Below are 23,949 nucleotides of genomic sequence, written 5' to 3'. Positions count from 1 at the left end.
TGTACTCCTGAATCTGGACTGAAGGTGTTTTTCTCCCCCTTGTAATCAGTTTGCCTCTTCTTCGTCTTCTTCTTTCTGTATGCTTGTTTTGGATTCCGAAATAGCCCTTGGAAATGGCAGCAATTTACAGTCTCTACATCATCAACAAATCAGGCGGCTTGATCTATTACAAGGTAACAAAACCCTAGAGATTTCAATTTTCTCATTTATTTTCCTCTGTTTTCTCAGCAACCAAACATAAAGTAAACGAATTTTGATTGTTTTTTTTGGAACAAATTTAGGATTACGGGTCGGCGGGAAGGATGGACACTAACGATACCTTGAGGGTTGCGAGCTTGTGGCACTCGATGCACGCCATTTCTCAGCAGCTGTCGCCGGTATCGGGCTGTTTCGGAATCGAACTCCTCCAAGCTGACACCTTCGATCTTAATTGCTTCCAATCACTCACTGGTACGTTTCAAATTTTTTACCTTTTTCGCTGTTTTTAGAATTTTTAGTGTAATTTAATGGGTTTCGGTCACATTGGCAAAATTTGGTGAATTTTGTGGTCAGCGAGCTAGAAAGATTTGTCTTTACAACCAATTTTCAATTGAAGTCTCACTTAAATTTAATTGATTTCGAATTTGCAGATTGTAAGTTTTGTGTAGAATGTAGATGGTAAAGTTAGTAAGGCTTTGAATTGGGTGAGCTTAAGTTGTGTTCGAAGGATAAACAAGTTGTATTGCGAATAAATTGGCTATCTATCTATTGCTAGTCCTACTTGTGAGTTATGTTGTGCATTGCAGTAGTTTAGGACCACTTTATGTTGTAATCTAGCGGATGATAGTTATTACGGGGGGTGGGGGGATAAATTCATAACTGAGGTGAACGCTAAATATTGTCATCAAGCAAGTTGAATGGCAGTGTTCTTATAATCCATTTAGTGTAACATTTAGGCAACTTATATCTTGTGGTTCTGTAATTGGGAAGATGGGTACACAACGAGAGTTTCGCAAGTGAGGCAACTGCTAAATATTGGGATTGAGTGAGTTGATCTGTTAACTGACACAACTAATGGTGGTGCTTTCTTGTAAGCCATTTGGTGTCAACGGCAACATCTATCTTGTGGTTCTGTATTTTGAAGATGGGCTATGGACAAGAGTTTTCCTCTACATGATCTTGTGTGATGTTATCAATTTCCACATAATTAGGATCTTCTTTGTTCTGGTTATGGAAAGGGTGAAACCTTTTGTTTTGCTCCTTCTAGTTTCTATATCCAGCAATCCGCTATGACTTGCGTCATATTATTGTAGCGAATATTGGATTTTCTGAGTTCTGTACTTTCTGCTAGGATACCATTTTACTCGTTTGTTTTTCTTCTTAAGCAAATAGTGTCTCTAATGATACAAGCTTACTGTACATATTACACGTCTTGACAACTGCTATACTTGAATTTTGCAACGCGAATGAGTTGGTTTAGTATCTAGGATTCAACTCAGGTCCATCTGCCTTTTAGAAATTGTTCAGCACGAAGTTACTGTTTGTTTCAGTGTTGACAAGTTTTATTGTTTCTGTTTTTAGAGTAATTGAGTCTGTTATTTTAGTCTTGGCGTTTTTTCCTTTTGAATTGGGACTTTCTTATCGAACAGGATGTTTGTCTCAATTTTTTTTTTCCTGTGGCTGTTCAATTTATCCTGGGAAAAAAATTTTAGCGGAAATTTTTACGATGTCTTGGATTGTGAAAGTGATGATATAATTTCACTATTTGCAGGGACAAAATTCTTTGTTGTCTCTGAGCCTGGGACACAGCACATGGAAGGTCTCTTGAAACATATCTATGAGCTGTACACGGATTACGTCTTGAAGAATCCCTTCTACGAGATGGAGATGCCTATACGATGCGAGCTCTTTGATATCAACTTAACACAGGCAGTACAGAAGGATCGTGTTGCATTGTGGGCCCGATAATTTGCCTTTGAATTTGTTCTTGCGTGGCTGTTGGCCGGATGATCTGCATAAGAACTTGTATGGTATCTGTAGTTTACAATCAATGTGTTTTGTACGGTTTGAGCTCACCTCGACTTTGGTGTGCGTAATCAATCAGATATAAGCATCGACTAACTCAACTTTCAATCCCAAATGTCTACGTATTCATTTCCAGTCAAGAATACAACGGCAGTTATGTGTTTCTGCGTTCTGGTTAAATTGGGATTTTGATGATGCATTCAGGTGGGCTGTACAAGAAAAATAATGTATAAATGCTGCATTTGTTAGAGAGGATTAGCTTGGATAAGATATTTGCCATAAAAGGCGGACGGATTTAAAAAGTTAATCAAGTTTATACTACTTAAGAGATGACATTCTACAGAAAATTCTTAGCTAGCTTAGCGTGAAATCTAAAATCCTCTCTTTGAGGCGAAAGTTTGAACATGAAGTAATGCTTGCAGCATACAAGCTCTTCCATCTCCGCCTTAGTAGGCCCTTCCTCGAAAACTCCATTGCCGAGTTCCTCCAGTTTCTTGCTGGACACTTAAAAGTCGACAGAAGCGTTCTCCTTTTCCTTGAGTTCCTCCAGTAAGTAACTACGATAAAAAAAATTGTACACTGCTTTCTTGAGTTTTTCACTTTTTGATTTTCAGTTTCCAATTTTTTTTTAAATGAAAACCAATCACTTTGCTTAATTTCTTGAGAAAATCATTTTATCATATCATTTGACTCATTGAGCGTAAAGGAAGGGGATAAAATTCTTTGATTGTGAAAGTGATGATATAATTTCACTACTTGCAGGGACAAAATTCTTTGTTGTCTCTGAGCCTGGGACACAGCACATGGAAGGTCTCTTGAAACATATCTATGAGCTGTACACGGATTACGTCTTGAAGAATCCCTTCTACGAGATGGAGATGCCTATACGATGCGAGCTCTTTGATATCAACTTAACACAGGCAGTACAGAAGGATCGTGTTGCATTGTTGGCCCGATAATTTGCCTTTGAATTTGTTCTTGTGTGGCTGTTGGCCCGATGATGTGCCTGAGAACTTGTATGGTATCTGTAGTTTGCAATCAATGTCTTTTGTAAGGTTTGAGCTCACCTCAACTTTGGTGTGCGTAATCAATCAGATATAAGCATCAACTAACTCAACATTCAGGTGGGCTGTACAAGAAAAATAATGTATAAATGCTGCATTTGTTAGAGAGGATTAGCTTGGATAAGATATTCACCATAAAAGGCGGACGGATTTAAAAAGTTAACCAAGTTTATACTACTTAAGAGATGACATTCCAGAGAAAATTCTTAGCTAGCTCAGCGTGAAATCTAAAATCTTCTCTTTGAGACGAAAGTTTGAACTCGAAGTAATGCTTGCAGCATACAAGCTCTTCCATCTCCGCCTTAGTAGGCCCTTCCCCGAAAACTCCATTGCCGAGTTCCTCCAGTTTCTTGCTGGACACTTAAAAGTCGACAGAAGCGTTCTCCTTTTCCTTGAGTTCCTCCAGTAAGTAACTACGATAAAAAAAATTGAAAACTGCTTTCTTGAGTTTTTCACTTTTTGATTTTCATTTTTCAATTTTTTTTAAATGAAAACCAAACACTTTGCTTAATTTCTTGAGAATATCATTTTATCATATCATTTGACTCATTGAGGGTAAAAGAAATGGAGAAATCTTGTAAGGACTTAGAAGATGATGGGCCACTCTTCATATTATAATTGGTTTATGGTGGAACATCAACGTTTTTCATAGTATTAGAGCTGGTTGGTCTTGTGAAACCCAACAACTACATGTGCTCCAAGTCGTCCAATTCGTGTTGTTCACGTGTTTGGCTTGAAAATTTACCGCACAGAGTAAAGCGTGTGAGGATGTGAAGCTAAATCTTGCAAGAGCTTAAAAAAGGTTTAATTACTCTTCGTATTACCAATTGTTTTTATAATGAAACTCAACTTTCATCATATTTAACATCATTCAATCATATCATAGGTGAGAATAATACAAGTCTCATATCCCTTTATTATAATCTATTTTCTTGCTATCTTTGCGTCAATCACATGCATAACTACGGCCAAACAATTTAAATAAGCAAAAAAAAAACGAAATAAGAAAAAACAAGAAACCAAAATTACTATATTTTTCTTTCTATAACCAAGCGTTAGCTAGGGCTTCGTGTTTAGAAGCATTATCATAGAGGGCTCTAGTTATGCTTGAATTAGTTCATGCACAGAAACCAAAGCCATAGCAATCAAAATCCTCATCTGCCTATTTCTATCATTCAACGGATTCTGAGTATTAGGCGGTGCGCTAAGCGAATCTTCGCAGCTGGCTTCTGCTCTCGGCGTCACCCTCTCAGCCTTCTCCACACTGTCGTAATCCTTCTGGAAAAACGACACTGCAGCCGAATCGAACGATTCCATCACTACAAGGTAACCATGCTCACATGCAGTGAGGGCGTTTTTGAAACCTATGTCGGTTGTGTTGTCAAGCAGTTGCCTGATAAAGTCGTGCGTTTTGGTGGCATTGTCTGTGGCACGCTCTATGGTTATTTGGGTGAGGGCGACGATATCGGAGTTTGGAGATTTCAAGTTCTCCTTGAAGGTTTGGCTGCAAAATCCGTACTCCTCCATCTGCCTGCAAATATGTTCGATCAGTTGCTGGGTGTCTTGGCTCGAGGATGGAGTGATATTGATCACGAGGAAGAAGAGAACCAGTAGCATCGGAACACGTGGGCATGAGTGAAACTTGTTAGCAGAAGCCATTTTTTTTTCTTGGTTCAAGACTTAAACAAGGTTGAATATTGAAGTGAGATTAGAATCGAAGGAGAGGAGTGGGTATTTATAGGACAGGTGTTTTATTCAATATCATTCATTTATAGTAGTATATCATACCTAAATCCGATTGGATTGGATTCTCAATTTCTCAGTAAAATATATTGCCTATTTTGCATATATGAATTAAGAACTTGCTATATATATACCAGATTTTTCTCGACACTGATTATAATATGCTTGTTTGTGCCTTATGTGCCGTTTGGTATTTTTTTTTTTTAATACTAAAAACCGCTTTACCTTATTTTAAGTAGTAAAAAGTGTTTGATAAAATAAAATATCATGACTATTTTTTTGAGATCAAGTACGATATTCATTTCATAAAGAGAACAACGTACAAACAATGGGAAATGGTGCAAACAATGGGAAAGGGTGCTAACAACGGGCCTCAATAAAAACCTTCCTAGGTGAAACCCCGAATGAAGAGAAAAAGAGTGTGCCGCACCAACTAAAACAAGAATTAAAATTATCCTCCAAAATAAGATCCGAAATATTATCGGGAGGTTCCTCAAACCAAGAAACTGGCTGTGGCAAGGAGAGACCTCGTCGAGCTAACCTGTGAGCCACTGCATTGGCTTCACGTCGCACAAAGTTGGTCTTCCACTGCTGAATAGATTGTAACAGTCTTCGTATATCAGTTAATATATGATCAAGAAGTCCATAATTTACCTCCAAGTTATTCTGAACAGCTGCTATCACCAGCAAAGCGTCTCCCTCCAACATCACATTCTGATCAGTCCATGTTTGAAGAAACAGAGCAGCCTCACGAGCCTGGGACAGAGCACATGGAAGGTCTCTTGAAAATTATCTATGAGCTGTACATGGATTACGTCTTGAAGAATCCCTTCTACTACGATGGAGATGCCTATACGATGCGAACTCTTTGATTTCAACTTAACACAGGCAGTACAGAAGGATCGTGTTGCATTGTTGGCCCGATAATTTGCCTTTGAATTTGTTCTTGTGTGGCTGGTGGCCCGATGATCTGCCTGAGAACGTGTATGGTATCTGTAGTTTGCAATCAATGTGTTTTGTACGGTTTGAGCTCACCTCGACTTTAGTGTGCGTAATCAATCAGATATAAGCATCGACTAACTCAACCTTCATTCCCAAATGTCCACGTATTCATTTCCAGTTAAGAATACAACGGCAGTTATGTGTTTCTGCGTTCTGGTTACATTGGGATTTTGATGATGCATTCAGGTGGGCTGTACAAGAAAAATAATGTATAAATGCTGCATTTGTTACAGAGGAATAGGTTGGATAAGATACTCGCCATAACAGGCGGACGGATTTAAAAAGTTAACCAAGTTTATAATACTTATGAGATGACATTCTAGAGAAAATTCTTAGCTAGGTCAGAGAGAAATCTAAAATCTTCTCTTTGAGACGAAAGTTTGAACTCGAAGTAATGCTTGCAGCATACAAGCTCTTCCATCTCCGCCTCAGTAGGACCTTCCCCGAAAACTCCATTGCCGAGTTCCTCCAGTTTCTTGCTGGACGCTTAAAAGTCGACAGAAGCGTTCTCCTTTTCCTTGAGTTCCTCCAGTAAGTAACTACGATAAAAAAAAATTGTAAACTGCTTTCTTGAGTTTTTCACTTTTTGATTTTCAGTTTTCAAATTTTTTAAATGAAAACCAAACACTTTGCTTAATTTCTTGAGAAAATCATTTTATCATATCATTTGACTCATTAAGGGTAAAGGAAAGGGAGAAATCTTGTAAGGACTTGGAAGATAATGGGCCACTCTTCACATTGCAATTGGTTTATGGTGGAACACTAACGTTTTTCATGGTATCAGAGTTGGTTGGTCTTGTGAAACCCAACAACCACACCTGCTCCAAGTTCCTCAATTTGTGTTGTTCACGTGTTTAGCTTGGACATTTACCGCGTGTGAGGATGTGAAGGTAAATCTTACAAGAGCTTAAAAAAAGTTTAATTACTTCTCATATTGATAATTATTTTTATAATGAAACTCAACTTTCATCATATTTAATATCATTCAATCATATCATAGGTGAGAATAATTCAAGTCTCATATCCCTTTATTATAATCTATTTTCTTGCTATCTTTGCGTCAATCACATACATAACCACGGCCAAACAATTTAAATAAGAAAAAAAAAAACCGAAATAAGAAAAAACAAGAAACCAAAATCACTATATTCTTCTTTCTATAACCAAGCGCTAGCTAGGGTTTCGGGTTTAGAAGCATTGTCATAGAGGCCTCTAGCTATGCTTGAATTAGTTCATGCACAGAAACCAAAGCCATAGCAATCAAAATCCTCATCTGCCTATTTCTATCATTCAACGGATTCTGAGTATTAGGCGGTGTGCTAAGCGAATCTTCGCAGCTGGCTTCTGCTCTCGGCGTCACCCTCTCAGCCTTCTCCACACTGTCGTAATCCTTCTGGAAAAACGCCACTGCAGCCGAATCGAACGATTCCATCACTACAAGGTAACCATGCTCACATGCAGTGAGGGCGTTTTTGAATGCTATGTCGGTTGTGTTGTCAAGCAGTTGCCTGATAAAGTCGTGCGTTTTGGTGGCATTGTCTGTGGCACGCTCTATGGTTATTTGGGTGAGGGCGACGATATCGGAGTTTGGAGATTTCAAGTTCTCCTTGAAGGTTTGGCTGCAAAATCCGTACTCCTCCATCTGCCTGCAAATATGATCGATCAGTTGCTGGGTGTCTTGGCTCGAGGATGGAGTGATATTGATCACGAGGAAGAAGAGAACCAGTAGCATCGGAACACGTGGGCATGAGTGAAACTTATTAGCAGAAGCCATTTTTTTTTCTTGGTTTAAGACTTCAACAAGGTTGAATATTGAAGTGAGATTAGAATCGAAGGAGAGGAGTGTATTTATAGGACTGGTGTTTTAGGGTTTAGGTATATCAATCAATTGAGTCAAAACCCTAATTTTCCTTTTTCAGCTTATTTATTGTTTTATTCAATATCATTCATTTATAGTAGTATATCATACCTAAATCCGATTGGATTGGATTCTCAATTTCTCAGTAAAATATATTGCCTATTTTGCATATATGAAATAAGGAATTGCTATGTATAGACCCGATTTTTCTCGATACTGATTATAAAATGCTTGTTTGTGCCTCATGCCCCGTTTGGTTTTTTTTTATTTTTTATTTTATTTTTTTTTAATACTAAAAACCGCTTTACCTTAAAATTAAGTAGTAAAAAAGTGTTTAGTAAAAGTAAAATATCATGCTTACTTTAAAAGCAATAGCCTCCGGATAAGCTGCTTTTCAAAGCTACTTTAATAAAAAGCTAAGTTGAGTATTTAATAAATATTTTCAATTGTTGTATTCCCTTCATTAAGTTTTTGAAACTGACATATCTATGTTAGTGTTTGTGTGGCTTTGATATGTATTTCAATGGAGGATCTGTGCAAAGAATCAGAAAATGGTCGAGAGGAAGATGAAGGAAAAATGCTTCACTACTATTTCACTCTAAAGTACGCATACATTTGTTACCGTTGTATGTGGAAGGAAGGGAGATCCTTCACACTCCAACACACAATACAATCTCAACCATTCATTGGTATCATCCTATGAGATGATGCCACATGTCTTATTCTATTACTTAAAACTAGATACATCATTGAGTAACCATGTGGACTATGATCAAATGGCTGACATTCAAACTGAAATGGAAAACATTTGTGAGATGATCTCTGCTGTCAATCTTCAGCTGAAGGGTTACATTCCAACACTCCGTTCTAACCCTTTAGCTGATTTAACTCCAAGTAGCTCCCTTAGATACACAAATCAGTCTTTAGGCAAGGCCTTAGTAAGAATATCTGCAATCTGCTCCTCTGTCCTGCAGTACACCAACTCAATTTCTCTGGCTTGAATTGCTTCTCGGATGAAGTGAAACTTCCTGTTGATGTGTCTTGTCTTTTGATGAAAGACTGGATTCTTTGCCATAGCAATGGTTGATGTGTTATCACACATGATCTGAGTTCCCTCCACTTGTTCTTCTCCAAAGTCTTATAGGACAAATCTCAGCCAATTTGCTTGTGATGTAGCTTCTGCAGCACTAACATATTCTGCTTCTGCAGTAGACAATGCCACAGTGTTTTGTTTGATTGAAGCCCATGAGAACATACCAGACCCTAGTGTAAATGCATACCCTGAAGTGCTTCTCATATTATCCTCACTTCCAGCCCAATCACTGTCACAGTAACCAATTAGAGTAGTTGCTTTGCCTCTGTCGAAAATAATTCCAAAGTCAACTGTTCCTTGGATGTACCTCAATACCCTTTTGGCTGTTCCCATATGTTTCTTGGTGGGATTGTGCATGAATCGTGACAATAGACTTGCTGCAAACATCACATCAGGTCTAGTTGCAGTCAAATATAACAAACTTCCAACAAGCTACCTATATTCTCCTTCATCTGCAGCTTCACTCCCATTGATTTTGTTCAATTTCTCATTCATGGCAAGTGGAGTAGCAACAGGTTTACAGTCTTTCAAGCCAAACTTCTCAATTAGCTTCTGTGCATATTTCTTTTGGTGTATAAAAATACTATTCTCAGTTTGGAGCACACCCATTCCAAGGAAATGATGTAATAAACCCAAATCAGTCATCTCATAGTGTTTCATCGTGTCATTTCTAAACTCTTCAAGCATTTGTGAACTGCTACCAGTATAAACAATGTCATCTACATATAAGGAGACAATAATGATACTAGAGTCCTTCCTTGTCTTAACATACAAGGTTGCTTCACTTGAACTTTTCTCAAATCTTGCACTATTAAAATATGCATTAATGTCATCATACCAGGCCTTTGGTGCTTGTTTCAAACCATAGAGAGCCTTGTTCAGCTTGTACACCTTTGTTTCTTCACTTTCCTTCACAAAACCTTGAGGTTGCTCGACATACACTTCTTCCTTTAATACTCCATTGAGGAATGCAGACTTCACATCTAATTGATAAAAGTTCCATTTCTTCTGTGCAGCAAGGGCAATCAAGGTTCTAATCGTGTCCAACCTTGCCACAGGGGCAAAGGTTTCATTATAGTCAATTCCAGGCTTTTGAGAATAACCTTTAGCCACCAGTCGAGCTTTGTTCTTCTGCACAGTACCATCCAGGTTAAGTTTGGTCTTATAGACCCACTTAACACCAATAACAGGCTTGTCATATGGTCTCTCAACAAGCTGTCATGTGTTGTTCTTCTCTATCATATCCAATTCAGCTCTCATTGCACTCCTCCATGACTCATCCTTAGCTGCATCATCATAATTTTCAGGTTCAATAACTCACATGTTGCGTTGAGCCATGATCTCATTTATACTTCTCCATTTCTTAGGTGTATCATCATATGCTTGAGATATATGAGACACGTTCTCACTTTGAGAAACAGTATATTCCCCAAAGTGAGAATTTTCACCAATCTTACAGTTTTCATTAGCATTCTTATGTTCATTACTGACTGGAAATGTCATTCCAGCATCTGCATTGCAGTTCCAATCCCAAGAAACACTTTCATCAAATATGACATCTCTTGAGAGAACAATCTTTCTTGAAATTGGATCAAACACTCTGTAACCTTTCTCACTTGCACCATAACCAACAAAGATACATTTGTGACTGTTCTCTTCTAACTTGTGTCTAAGATTAGAAGGTATGTGAACATAGCAAAGTGATCCAAATATCTTCAAATGAGCTATTCCAGGTTTTCTTCCACTATATGCCTCAAATGGTGTTGTCTTTCTCAAAGATTTGGATGGACATCTGTTAAGCAAATAAACTGCAGTATTGATTGCTTCTGCCCAGAACATGTATGGAAGGCCCTTCTCATGTAGCATTGACTTTGCCATTTCCACCACAGTCCTATTATTCCTCTCTGATACTCCATTTTGTTGAGGAGTGTAAGCCATAGTTAATTGTCTTTGGATTCCAAAATCATTGCAATATCCAATAAATTCTGCAGAAAGGAATTCTCCTCCTCTATCACTTATGAGGCATTTCACCTTATATCCACATTGTAGCTCAGTCATTGCCTTAAATTTCTTAAAACATCCAAATGCATCAAACTTATTTCTTAGAAAATACACCTATGACATCCTTGTGTAGTCATATGTGAACAACAAGAAGTACTTGTTTCCAGAATGAGATTCAACTTGCATTGGACCACAAATATCTATGTGAACCACCTCCAGTGGATCCTTAGCTCTCCAGGCCGATTTAGAAGGAAATGAGTCTCTGTGCTGTTTGCCTAGCATACACCCTTCACACACATTTGTGGACATCTCTAACTTAGGCAGTCCATACACCAACTTCTGTTCTTCAAGTAATTTCAGACCTCCTTCATGCAAATGACCCAATCTTTTATGCCATATCTGAGAGCAGTGTGTGACACTTGCTTTTAGAGCACACTAAGTTACAGGCATCATTGTCAAAGGAAATCATCTATTTGCAGTCATATGTACTCTTACTACCAAGTTGTCAAGTGACCAACCATCAAAGACATTCACTACATCACCTCCAAACAGCAGATAATAGCCATGTTCCATCATCTGTCCTACATTGAGAAGATTTTCCTCAAGTCCAAGAACAAGCATCACTTCTTGTATATGTTTTCTTCCCAGTTTAGTCTTAATCACCAAAGTTCCCTTTCCTGCCACCTGCACAATTTCTCCGGTGCCCATCTTTACTTTAGAGGTCAAATTTCTCTGAACATTAACCAACAATCTCTCATCACCTGTCATGTGATTGCTACAGCCACTGTCTATATACCATGAATTATTTACCTTCACATCTGTCACTGCATTACAAGCATAAAATAATGATCCTATTTCTCCCATCTGCCTTGCATAATTAACCTTCTACATTCCCTTGTTCTCATGACAATCCTTTACAGAATGACCCGGTTTCCCACAGCCTGTGCATTTTGGTTTACCTTCATACCAACACTTCCCATAATGTAACATGTCACACCATTTGCAATCACCTTGAGAATTGTTTTGTTTCTGAGTATAATTAGGCCTATGATCCTAATTTCTTTGAGTGTTGTTTTGTCTCTGAGCATAATTGGGTTTGTGATCCCAACCTCTTTGAATGTTATTCTGCCTCTGGACAAAGTTTGACTTATGATCCCAACTTTTTCCTCTAGATTTCCAATTCTCTTGAGACCTCTGATTCCTAGAAAATCCACCAGTTCTAGCACCCTTAGTTGCAATAGTTAAACTTGCAAATGCTTTCTTAGTGGAAGACTCAGCATGTAAATCAAGTCTCTGCTTAAATCCTTTTAGAGAAGCCACAACCTCTTGAACCTCAATAGTCTCAAGATCTCTAGAGTGCTCAATTACAGAACAGATTGCATCATATGTTTTAGGAAGACTAATCAGTAATTTCTGCACTATTCTCTCCCTAGATAATTCTTCTCCATAGCTTTTCAGTTGATTAATGATATCAAACAATCGAGAGAGATATACAGATAATGTTTCACTATCCTTCATACGAGTATATTCAAAATCTCTATGTAACCCTTGTAATTTTACATTTCTTACTTGTTTATCACCTTGAAATTAACCCGTTAGAACATCCCAAGCTTCTTTGGATGTCTCTTCATTCACGATTTTGGGAAATATCTGGTCCGAGACTGCGCTTTGAATCATTCCAAGCGCATGAGCATCCTTCATCAGAATCTCACTTAACGACGTTTCACCTGACGTCTCCTTCTTCGTCTCGTCAACCGTAGCTTCTTTAGACTTCGGATCTGAAGATTCAAACCCATTTTCAACCAACTCCCATAAACCATGAGATTTCAGAATGGTTTTCATTCGAATACTCCAAAATTCATAATTCTCTCCATTGAAAATTGGAGCTCTAAGCTCGACATTGCCGAATCCAGCCATATTAGACTTGGATTCGAGAAATCGTAAATTTCCAGATTCGATTTGAACTCAAGGATGTAACTCAATCGAACTCACGAACTCACAGATTTCACGCCCAGATTAGACGATGAAACCTGGCTCTGAGGCCATGTTAGTGTTTGTGTGGTTTTGATATGTATTTCAATAGAGGATCTGTGCAAAGAATCAGAAAATGGTCGAGAGGAAGATGAAGGAAAAATTCTTCACTACTATTTCACTCTAAAGCACGCATACATTTGTTACCGTTGTATGTGGAAGGAAGGGAGATCCTTCACACTCCAACACACAATACAATTTCAACCATTCATTGGTATCATCCTATGAGATGATGCCACATGTCTTATTCTATTACTTAAAACTAGATACATCATTGAGTAACCATGTGGACTATGATCCAATGGCTGACATTCAAACTGAAATGGAAAACATTTGTGAGATGATCTCTGCCGTCAATCTTCAGCTGAAGGGTTACATTCCAACAATCTACCCTTCCACTCGCATTTTATCTCTTAGAGAATAAACTAATCACAACACTTTTCAAAAAACACTTAACCAAAAGTTCATCTGCTTTACTTTACAACTAATTATTCTTAAAGGACATTAGAACCAATTTTTTTTTAGAAAAACACAGCAATCCTGAACTGGCCCTTAGTCTGAGTGTGTGTTTGAATGTTCTTTCAGTATGATTGATTTTTTTTTTTTTTTTTATGATAGTACTTTTGGAACCAATCCTTAGTAAAAATACAAAAAAATTCTTAAAAAGCACTTAAAGTACTTACTGCAAGAAGCACATAACTAGTGAAGGAAGTTAACTTTAAATGATTTTGAAACCCAAAAACAATTTTTTTTTTGTTTATCTGCCCTCGGGTATCCCCTTCTTAGGGGACGAACCGAAAAACACTTTCACCAAAAATGCTTTTGATGATTTTAAAAGCGATTTAAGACGATTCCTAAGTCTCCCATCCCTTAATGTTGACCCAACCTTATAACCCAAGGTCATCTCTCATTTGAGTATTAGATGTGACTAATTTGAATATATAAAATAAAACTTCGTAAAACATGATGTAGTGGCCACTCAAAGGAAATGAATGAGAATACGAAGAAGTCCGAAAATCATATTAAAATTCAAGAATCAGATATGACTAATTTGAATAAATAGAACAAAATTACAACGCAATGCTTGAATCTATAAACAATTATACAACAGAAACTGTAACGCAATATCTAAATCAATTTTAGAACAAAAACTGCAACTCAATGAAATATCCCCAAAACACTTTTTCTTTTTGTTGATTTGGCCTCGGGTGTCCCCTTTCTTATGGGATGAATCCAAAAATACTTTCATCAAAAGTGATTCAGTTATTTTAAAAGCACTTGAAACAACCCTTAAGTCTCCCACCCTTTAGTGTTGACCTAACCTTGTATTGACTTGAGTCTTAAATTGCAAATATTTTAGGAGTCTTATTTTAGGTAGGAGTAGGATTTGTATTTAATTGTAACTTTTTGTAATTAATTTCCTTATGAAATAAGGCATGTGTGTCTATACATTGTAAACTCTCGTTTAACAAAATATTATGTATTCAGCCATATGTATTTCTTTTCCTTACAATTCAATTGTCATCTCTCATTGAAGTATTAGATGTGACTAAGTTGAATATTGTATATAATAAAACCTCGTAGAACATGAAGCCCACTCAAAGGAAATGAATAAGAATATAGTACAAAGAAGTCTGAAAATCATACCAAATTCTAGTACTAGATATGACTAATTTGAATACAGTAAAATAAAACTGGAATGTAATGTCTGAATCTACACAATTGTAGAACAAAAACTGTAACTCAATGTTTAAATCTACAAAAGTTTAGAATGTAAATTGCAATGCAGTGAAATATCTGGACTGACCTATTGCGAAATATAAAAATTTGTAAGTGGCTGGCAACTAAAAATGGTATTACTGATCAGTACGTCAGCTTTGTCTGATTTGGGTACATTACTGTACAAACGAGAATACTCTTGTAGTTAGAATTATAGATATGTGTGATTGTGTAAATTTTAGTAGATTGTATAGGATTTATATGTGACTATGAAATCTTTGACTTTTTTCTTACTTACAGCGCAAGTAAGCCCGTTATTTTTACTATAAAATAAGGAAAGTGTTATTGACACTCTAAAAATCTCATTCTATACTCCTCACAAGTATATTTTTCTTTCTAAATATAAAAAGTTTCAAGTGTAGAATAAGAATTTTGAAGTGCCAATAACAATTCCCTAAAATAAAGACATAAGATTAGTGGAATAGACACAAATTTCCCACACCTCTTGTCTGTCTATCTGCCGCCGCACCGTCTCTCCTCAAGTTAAATTTAGGCCTACAACAAAAATAAGCACTTTTCGTAAGTAGTTATTTATGTAGTTTTTCTGTTGAAGCAAGTAAAAAAGTTACACTTGCTTTTATCCAAACTACGACTAAAAAGTCTAGGCATTTGTGCGAGCAATATATCGGTTTACACTAATGGAAGTATACAACCTTAAAACCATAGAAGATCCAAGTTCGTTAACAAGTAGTGAGTTGATATCCCTTCCACAGCTAAATGCTAATTCCTTTGCTTGAGACAAATCTGAAACATTTCTGTATTGTCCTTTCTTTGACAACAAATATGCTGCTTTAATTTTGAGCTTTATGTACTTGTAAACTCTAACACATGCATCAAAGTCATTTTTCAATTTAGGTTCATGAGTGGCATTTTTGCTAAGCTTTCTGAAAGTCTTCAGGTTGTGGTTAGCTTGCCTCCCTGTTAGGTCTAAAGAAATCAGTGAGAGTTCGGGGAGGTTGGCCGACGCGGTCCGCAAATCAGATTGTAAAATTGTAACGCATTGATCTGGATCTGGGGTAAGTCTTCAACAAATTTTGGTCAAGATCTTATTGGAGACTCCATTAGAGGTGTGGATGAGAAGAGAAGCAACAACTACAAGTGGAGCAGATATTGCAGACCTATATGAAACCATTTTTTTGTGGCCCTTCAATGGGAATTTGTTTTGGGGTTGGTAACTTAAATATGGTCACATATGTATACGTTACCTTTGCTTAGTAAATGGGAAAGGTTAATGAATCAAGAATTTGCAGCTGTTTCACAGTTTCACCGGTTCAACTGAATCCAAAGTTCATTAATAATATATGTGTAACATCCTACACCCACATTTTTTGGGTCAAATCCTAAACCGACTTGTATACAAGCAGTTTTCAGTTTTCACATAGAACGTTCTCGGTTTGATTTATGGCTTTACTAAATCACCAGATGGTGACCAGAGGGAGGCTGAAATGTCTTTGTGAGTTTTGCAGCAGCAAAGCCACCTGTTGTTTTTTTTTTTTTTTTCCCCTTTAAAAAAAAAATGAAAAATGAAAAAAATGAATAAGGTTCTAAGAGGGTGGACTGTAGGGGCCTCACGGACTTGTCCCAACAGTTGACACTTGATCAGATGTGTCTCTACTAAGGTTCTAGAAGGCGCTAGTCGGGTGGGAGACAGAGGCCTAGCGCCTAGGGGGCCTAGACGTTTTTCTTTAATTTTAATTAAATTTGTTATATAACATATAAACAAATATCTACTCATACTTAAAAAACTACCAAATTGTATTGGGATACATAAATTGCAAAATAGAATGACATATAAATTATAAAGTATTAGAACATATTGAAAATACATGGAACAAGCATACAATAAGTTGTCATCCAAGTATCCAACAAGTCTATTACAATTTATTGAAAACATAAAATGCAAATTGAAAGTTATCTATTTTATGTCTAAGTGAAAATCGCGACCTAAGAGGATCTAGGCGGGCACCTAGGCAAGTCTAGGCGTCATTTCTTAATTTTCAAACCCCCTAGGGATTAATCGTGGTGGTGGCCAGCCACCTAGCGCTTGGAGATTTTTAGAACAATTGTCTCTACAATTACTGATGGATGAGGTTAGGCGACAGAAAGGTCGAGAGATCTACGATTTTGGAGAGTGTTGGGTTCAGGACTTAGGGGATATTCTTCATATAGCTCTCAGCCTGCAAGCAGGGCAAGCCATGTCTTCCATACTACAATAACTGGAGATAGAGTTAGAGGCCATGCTTCAGCTAGAAGAAGTTGTGCGACAACAAGAAGAAGCTGCGCACCATTAGGATGATAACTTTCGATTGTACATGTGATAAATGGTGCAAATAATGATAGCCTCTGGCATTCGCCTCCACAATCCTCCGAAGGACCTTCTATCGCCATCCCACCAGCCACCTAAGGAGTAGTTAGTTAGTTTAGAATATTTCACATACATGTGTGCGACTATTTTAGTTTTAGGTTAGTTAAATAGTTTTTTTTTTATTTTTTTTATATTGTTATTTCTTTTGAAATTAATATAATCTAAATTAATTAATTAATTTAAATTACAAATTTTAAAAATTAAAAAGTTTGCCCGACAGGTACTTTCGTCGCGTAAAAAACTATGTTTGGTAATGAAATGCTATCGTTGGCCAAGTTAAGTTTGTCGGGTCAAGTTGGTCAATGCACTTGGCTCGACAAAATAGTCATTGGTAATTTTGTCCGGCATTTGACAAAAGAATTTTAATATTCATCGGGCAAATGTTTGTGCGACGACCTTTGCCTTATTATATTGCCCGACGAATTTCCTTTGGACAAAACATTAAGCGACAAAACCTTATTTTGTTCAATAAAATCCTTTCGTATAGGAAAGATTTTTATTTTTTATTTTTTATTTTTATGTAGTGTAACTCATTTGCCATATACGATAGTATCATAGTGATTACTTTTAAAACTTATTCTAATAGATCCAAAATATGTATAGCTCGTAATTATGTGCTTACCTATTATTTTGAAAAAAAAATGTACATATTATTCAATTAATATAACTAAAATAATCCAATAATTAACAGAGGACAATGTTCAGTGTCTTCCAATCATTCAGTAGAGGAGCTCGATGAAAACATTGTAATTTTATTTATCCATCATCGATCAAAGGTGAATAGACAACAGCACTTAATAAAAGCAATAACAAAAATAAAATCAGGAAACCCAATAAATGATTGCTTCTAGAAAACCTTAGTTGTTCTGAAGAGATTTTTCAATGTGACCAGCATACGAAGTGGTACATCACGTGTCATTATACAAATTGTAGGATTTGTGTGTTAAAAAGTTATAACTTAAAAAATAAAATTTATCACCATTTACATAAAAACACGTGATGTACCATTTGTGTTTCCGTCATAATAAAAAATTTCTCGTTGTTCTGGGTAGACTTTAGTTCATGCACTGAAACCAAAGCCATGGCAAGTAGAATCCTCATCTGATTATTTCTCTCAGTCAGTGGGTTCGCAGTATTTGGCGGCATCTTGCTCAGTGAGTCTACACAGCTAGCTTCTGCTCTCGGCGTCCCACTCTCAGACTTCTCTACGCTGTCGTAATCCTTCTGGAAAAACGCCACCGCAGCTGATTGAAACGCCTCCATCACCAAACGGTAACTATACTCGCATGTTTCCAGAGCGCTTTTGAGTGCTGGGTCGGTTGTGCTTTCAAGCAGTTGCCTAATAAAGTCGTGTGTTTGGGTGGCATTGTCTAAAGCACGCTCTACGGTAATCTGGGTGAGGCCCACGATATCAGCATTAGGAGACTTCAGGTTTTCTTTAAAGGTTTGGCTGCAAAATCCATACTGCTCCATTTGCCTGCAGATACGCTCGATCAGTTGTTCGGTGTCTTGAGTCAACGATGGAGTGATATTGATCTCGAGGAAGAAGAGAACGAGTAATACTGGAACACCTGGGAATGAAGCAGAAGCCATTTTCATGTCTTTGATCAAAGGCTTCAAGTGTGCTGGTTATTGGAAGTGAGAATAATCTGAATAGAATTGAAGTAGAGGTTTGTATTTATAGGATCAAGACCCTAGTTTCCATTTTTTCAGTATCAACATTGTTCATATGTATCTCATGCAGTTATAGTAATAATACTATATCATACCTAAACCCGATTTGTTGGGTTTTGAGGAAAATATATGCCTACATACATTACTATGATCAATCCGATGCCTGTATATATATCTATACACACAAGGTAAACACTTGCTCTAAACACCAGATTTTATTCTGTACCGGGTGCAATATATATATACTTGTCTTGGTTTTACTTATAACTTTTATTCTGAATATTTTATTATTAATCCAATGATGATCCCCTCTATATTTGAGTTTTATTACTAAATTTTACATTATAATCCGTTGTATGCATGCGTGTAATGCGTTGTATGAACTTGTTTGTGCATATGAAGAAATTAGAAACAATTATAAAATAAAAATATGCTATTCTTATCAGATAGATTTTGTATATAAAATTCTACCATATATATTTTTAGGGTTAATCTCAGTTTACTATCCTGAAGTTTATTGATTTTCAACATTTCATATATTAAGTTTTTTTCATCCCAGTTTAGTACCTAAAGTCAAATCTTTGGGACACTTTCATACATTTGTTAAGTATTTCGTATAAACATCTGTTAACTGATGATATGATGCCTATGTAGACGATGATTAGATTTTCACGTGAGACCCACGTGAATATTAAAAATAAAAAATAAACAAAAAATTAAAAAATCTAGCTCTCCTAGATCAACCCCCACCCAATCCTCCATCCCTTCCCCAAAATCGCAGCCACCAGTCCTCTTTTCTGTCGACCGACTACCATTGTCACCATGCTTCCCCAAAATACCACCGAATTTCTCCTCTATGATTTAAATATCATCTATTTTTTCTTTCCAATTGTTTGTCCAAGATTCGACGGCCTTTCCAATTGTTCGTCTAAGATTCGACGGCGACCGTATGAGGACCTTGAGGTTGGGTAAATGGGTCAGACTTGACGGAATCGAGATCCAATCGACTCACCTGCAATGCACAATCAACCCGGATCTGTTGAATCTATAACCCGTCCCTTTTATTGTACTGCAGCTCCATGTGGCTTGCTGCACGTGAAGTCCTTGCGTTCGTCGGCCGCCGTGAAGCCCTTACCATTGTTGTATATCGCCCTCGCCAAGAGATTTTGGGTGAGAGCTGCAAGAGCCCGATCTGGTGTTGGAGAGAAGTGAGAGTGTGGTTTTTTGGTAGGGGCAGAAGAGGGAGAGTTTTAGGACGAAGGAGGAGGGGAGGAGCGAGAGAGAGAGGTGGCGAGGGATCTGCAAAACATTGATAGGGAGAGAGAGTAGGGAGGAATTGAAAGCAAATCATGGAATCTGGGAAACATTTTTAGGGTTTTAGTTTTCTTATTTTTTAATTTTTAAAATTTTAACTGTTGGGTTTTTTTAATTTTAAATTTCAATTTTTTTTAATATTTTAATATTTTAATATTTATGTGGGTTCATATTGATATGTGGTGCCCAATCATTGTTCATATAGGCGCCACGTCTTAACTTAACGGCAACCTTAACGGATGTACGAAACTGTCATAAAATTTTTAACTTTAGGTATCACTCTGAGATGAAAAAAAACTTGATGTACTAAATGCTGAAAATCGAGAAACTTAAGAGTTGTAAAATAAGATTAACCCATATTTTAAAAGGAAAAATAATAAAAAGGGGGGTAAATATCAGTTTATTACCCTCAAGTTTCGTGGTTTTCAACATTTCGTAAATGAAGTTTTTTTTTGTCCCAGAGTCATACCTAAAGTGTTAATTTTGAGACAATTTCATACATCTGTTAGTCTGGCTATTAAGTCTCCCGTTAACTAATGACGTGGCGCTCACATGGACAATGATTGTGCGCCACGTGTCAATAAGGGTCCCACATGGATATTAAAATTTTGAAATTAAAAAAATTACAAAAAAAAAAAAAAAAAAAAAAAAAAGAAAAGTTGTCTTCTTCCTCAAACCCCCGACCCTCCCTCCCTTATCCGTCCCTTCTCTCCGAGAGCACCTACCCAACCTCTGCATTTTAACGACTCTCCTTCTTCGCTTCTTCCCCTCCCTTTGACTCGGCCATCGATTCCCTCTACTCGCCCGAGTTCCCTTTCTCCGACTCTTCTTTGTCCTTTCTTCCCCTCTCTTGGTAAAGGCACACAACATCAAACCCTAATCAGTTCGAGAGCTATTACCTGAGCTATTTTGGCAAGCTTCAAAGAAACAAATTGACTATAGCCTCCTCATTTGGGCTTCCAACGACCGCTCAGAATAGCGAGAAACAGGCAGGAGAGAACTAAGGAGAGAGACAAGATGGAAACAGAAAGAGGAACATATCCCTAATGAAATTCAACTAGCCAAATGGAGTTTCTGAATTCAGATAAACAAACAGAAAGTGAAATTCAAATAACAAATCAAAGCTCTGATCACAAAACTCAGTAACCAAATTAAAACACACAAAGAAACTTCACCAAAATTTAGCAATTGAATTAGGGATTTCCACTTAGATTTGGTAACAATGTGAAGAACCATATGAAAATATAGAGATTTAATAATTTAAAAGCAAAATTCAAATTCGAAACAGTGAATTACTCACCTGAGAGTCGGGAAAATGGCTAACGGAGAGAGAGCCCGAAACGAAAACCCTAACCTTATAAAATTAAGAATTGGAAAGAGACTTGTTGGAAGAATCAGAGTAAAAAATTGAAAACCCTAACCCTTAGCACGATTGTTATTGTGGGCGACGCTATAAGCACTTGGAAGAAGAGAATGAGAAGGGGAACTTGGGCGAGTTGAGGGGATCAATGGCCAAGTCAAAGGGAGGGGAAGAAGGGACGAAGGAGAGTCGTCAAAGGTGCAGAGGTTGGGTGGGTGCTCTCGGAGAGAAAGGAAGGAGAAGGGAGGGAGGGTCGGGGGTTTGAGCAAGAAGACAGCTTTTTTTTTTCCTATAATTTTTTAATTTTTTTTAATATCCACGTGGGACCTTAATGACACATGGTGCCTAATCATTGTCCATGTGAGTGTCATGTCATCAGTTAACGGGAGACTTAATAGTCATACTAATGGATGTATGAGACTGTCCCAAAATTAACACTTTAGGTATGACTCTGGGAAGAAAAAAAACTTCATGTACCAAATATTGAAAACCACGAAACTTGGGATAGTAAATTGAGATTTACCCTAAAAAGGGTTTGAAAACTTTGAGTTTTAAAGATAAGGACAAAATAAAAGGTAAAATGAATAGTATCATGATTGACTTTTTAGAGTAAAAATGTGGTTTTTCATTAAAGTGAACAGTACCAGAAGTTTTTCGTTAAAATTCCCTATTTTTAATAATGGTGAAATCAATTTGTATTGGTGGGTGCTCCGATTCTAGGTATACAAAATATGATAAGTTTTAGCATTACTCATTCTAAAACATTTCAACAAGAAAAAGGATAATATTTGTATTCCTTTCATAGGGGAATGTATTTGTCCCTCCACTTCTGATTAACACAACTTAACCGTACAAACATCATAATTTTAATGGTTCATTCTATTTATCATTATCTATTAAAGATTATCTTTGTGAAAAATCATTCGATTTGAAGATCGTTTAACCATTCATATGCATCAAACAAATTAATAGATGGTGCATCATGAGGATACTTGCTATTTATTATATACCAAACTGGTTCATTAACACATTTGTTGACAGACTAGAGATGAATCCTACTATTGTTTGTGAACCTTGTAATGTATCAAGTGTGTTAGTGTATGTTGTGTCTAAATAGCATAATCGTCTTTATTATAGCATAAAGTAACTTCTATAACTTATATATATGTTTTTTTTTTTTTTTTGAAAAATCGATATTATCTATATTAAGGGGAATGAGGTGGGTTTAGCCTCACAATAGGCTAGCAATAATATAGTTCAAATTCGCATTTGGTGATAATCAAACCTAAGACCTCTCACTTACAAATGAAGATGAATATCATTAGACCGTAGTAATTAGTGCACTTCTATAACTTTTATAATAATAATAATAATTAGTGAATCCAGTGTTTCTATATATTCCAATTGAGTACCAAATTTGTTTTTCCAATATATAAAGAAAACTGGGGAAAAATTATTGTGATCGAACAGAATAATGTTTGGTAGACTAATTTTTTTAAGACCAAATTTAAAGATCATGTGATGTGTTACCAATAAAGTATAAGCACGTTAATCAACACGTAAGTAATTGTCTAATTATCAACAATCACGTCATATGCATGATTTTTAAAATATAGTTTAAATAAATGATCTCTTTATTAACTAGCATTACCCGATCGAATAATACAAAAAAGAATATGTGTGTTCTGTTAGCATGCAGCTAGCTAGCTCTGCTTACACATGCACATGCTTAATTAGATATATACATATAGTTTAATTTCTTTAACAATCATTGAGAGTAGCTTAAGGAAAAACATTGTAAAGGCTCTTCATTTATTGACCATGAAATAAAGCCCAAATAGACAACAACTGTCAGTCTGTGGCCAAACATTTTATAAATTAAAACAACTAGAAAACCCTAGTTGTGCTGGGTAGACTTTAGTTCATGCACAGCATTCAAAGACATGGCAATCAGAATCCTCATCTGATTATTTCTGTCGGTCAGTGGGTTCACAGTATTTGGCGGCGTCTTGCTCAGTGAGTCTTCACAGCTGGCTTCTGCTTTCGGCGTCCCGCTCTCAGACTTCTCTACGGTGTCGTAATCCTTCTGGAAAAACGCCACGGCAGCCGAGTCAAATGCCTCCATCACTAAACCGTAACTATACTCGCATGTTTCCAGAGCGCTTTTGAGTGCTGGGTCTTTTGTGCTATCAATCGTTTGCCTGATGAAGTTGTGTGTTTGAGTAGCATTGTCTACGGACCGCTCTATGGTTATTTGGGTGAGGGCGACGATATCAGCATCTGGGGATTTCAGGTTTTCTTTGAAGGTTTGGGTGCAAAATCCGTACTGCTCCGTTGACCTGCAGATACGCTCGATCAACTGCTGGGTGTCTTGAGTAAAAGATGGAGTGATATTGATCATGAGGAAGAAGAGAATAACCAGCAATATTGGAACACGTGGGCATGATGCAGATGCCATTTTCTTGTATGTGATGAAAGGCTCAGGTGGGTTGGTTATCGGAAGTGAGAATAGTCTGAATAGAATTGGAGTAGAGCTAGGTTTATATTTATAGGACCAAAACTCTAGTTTCCATTTTTTAGCATCGACATTGTTCAAATGTATCTCATGCAGTTACAGTAATAATACTATATCATAAACTAAATCCGATTTATTGGATTTTG

At 36.8% G+C, this 23,949-nt stretch overlaps 4 protein-coding genes across 5 annotated transcripts; 1 reads left to right on the top strand and 3 right to left on the bottom strand.

Annotated features, from left to right (window-relative positions):
* LOC137745282 (uncharacterized) lies at positions 1 to 3,333 on the top strand. 2 transcript variants are annotated; one of them, XM_088681963.1, is made up of 3 exons: positions 1 to 173; positions 282 to 450; positions 2,767 to 3,333. In XM_088681963.1, the coding sequence occupies exons 1-3, from the start codon at positions 114 to 116 to the stop codon at positions 2,961 to 2,963; spliced, it is 426 nt and encodes a 141-aa protein (XP_088538089.1). In that variant the 5' UTR covers positions 1 to 113; the 3' UTR covers positions 2,964 to 3,333. The 2 variants fall into 2 exon arrangements, with proteins under 2 accessions (XP_088538089.1, XP_068341313.2); XM_068485212.2 differs by lacking the exon at positions 2,767 to 3,333 and adding an exon at positions 1,751 to 2,112 and having other exon boundaries at positions 14 to 173.
* An 836-nt stretch (positions 3,334 to 4,169) lies between these two features.
* Positions 4,170 to 7,587, bottom strand: LOC137745511 (uncharacterized). The gene is made up of 3 exons (XM_068485475.2): positions 7,060 to 7,587; positions 5,353 to 5,567; positions 4,170 to 4,599 (listed from the first exon to the last, which is right to left on the bottom strand). The coding sequence occupies exons 1-3, from the start codon at positions 7,585 to 7,587 to the stop codon at positions 4,170 to 4,172; spliced, it is 1,173 nt and encodes a 390-aa protein (XP_068341576.2).
* Positions 7,588 to 11,230: 3,643 nt separating this feature from the next.
* On the bottom strand, positions 11,231 to 12,283 carry LOC148692197 (uncharacterized). The gene is made up of 2 exons (XM_088681640.1): positions 11,875 to 12,283; positions 11,231 to 11,589 (listed from the first exon to the last, which is right to left on the bottom strand). Exons 1-2 carry the CDS (start codon positions 12,281 to 12,283, stop codon positions 11,231 to 11,233), a joined length of 768 nt encoding a protein of 255 aa, XP_088537766.1.
* Positions 12,284 to 23,185: 10,902 nt separating this feature from the next.
* Positions 23,186 to 23,746, bottom strand: LOC137745507 (cell wall / vacuolar inhibitor of fructosidase 2-like). The gene has a single exon (XM_068485470.2). It carries the CDS (start codon positions 23,744 to 23,746, stop codon positions 23,186 to 23,188), a length of 561 nt encoding a protein of 186 aa, XP_068341571.2.
* Positions 23,747 to 23,949: the final 203 nt, after the last annotated feature.

This window comes from Pyrus communis, chromosome 12 (assembly GCF_041283825.1).
Source record: "Pyrus communis isolate YQ-2024b chromosome 12, ASM4128382v1, whole genome shotgun sequence".
Taxonomy (NCBI): Eukaryota; Viridiplantae; Streptophyta; class Magnoliopsida; order Rosales; family Rosaceae; genus Pyrus; species Pyrus communis.
Note: the sequence above shows the minus strand (reverse complement) of the source record. Positions and strands in the feature narration are given on the sequence as shown.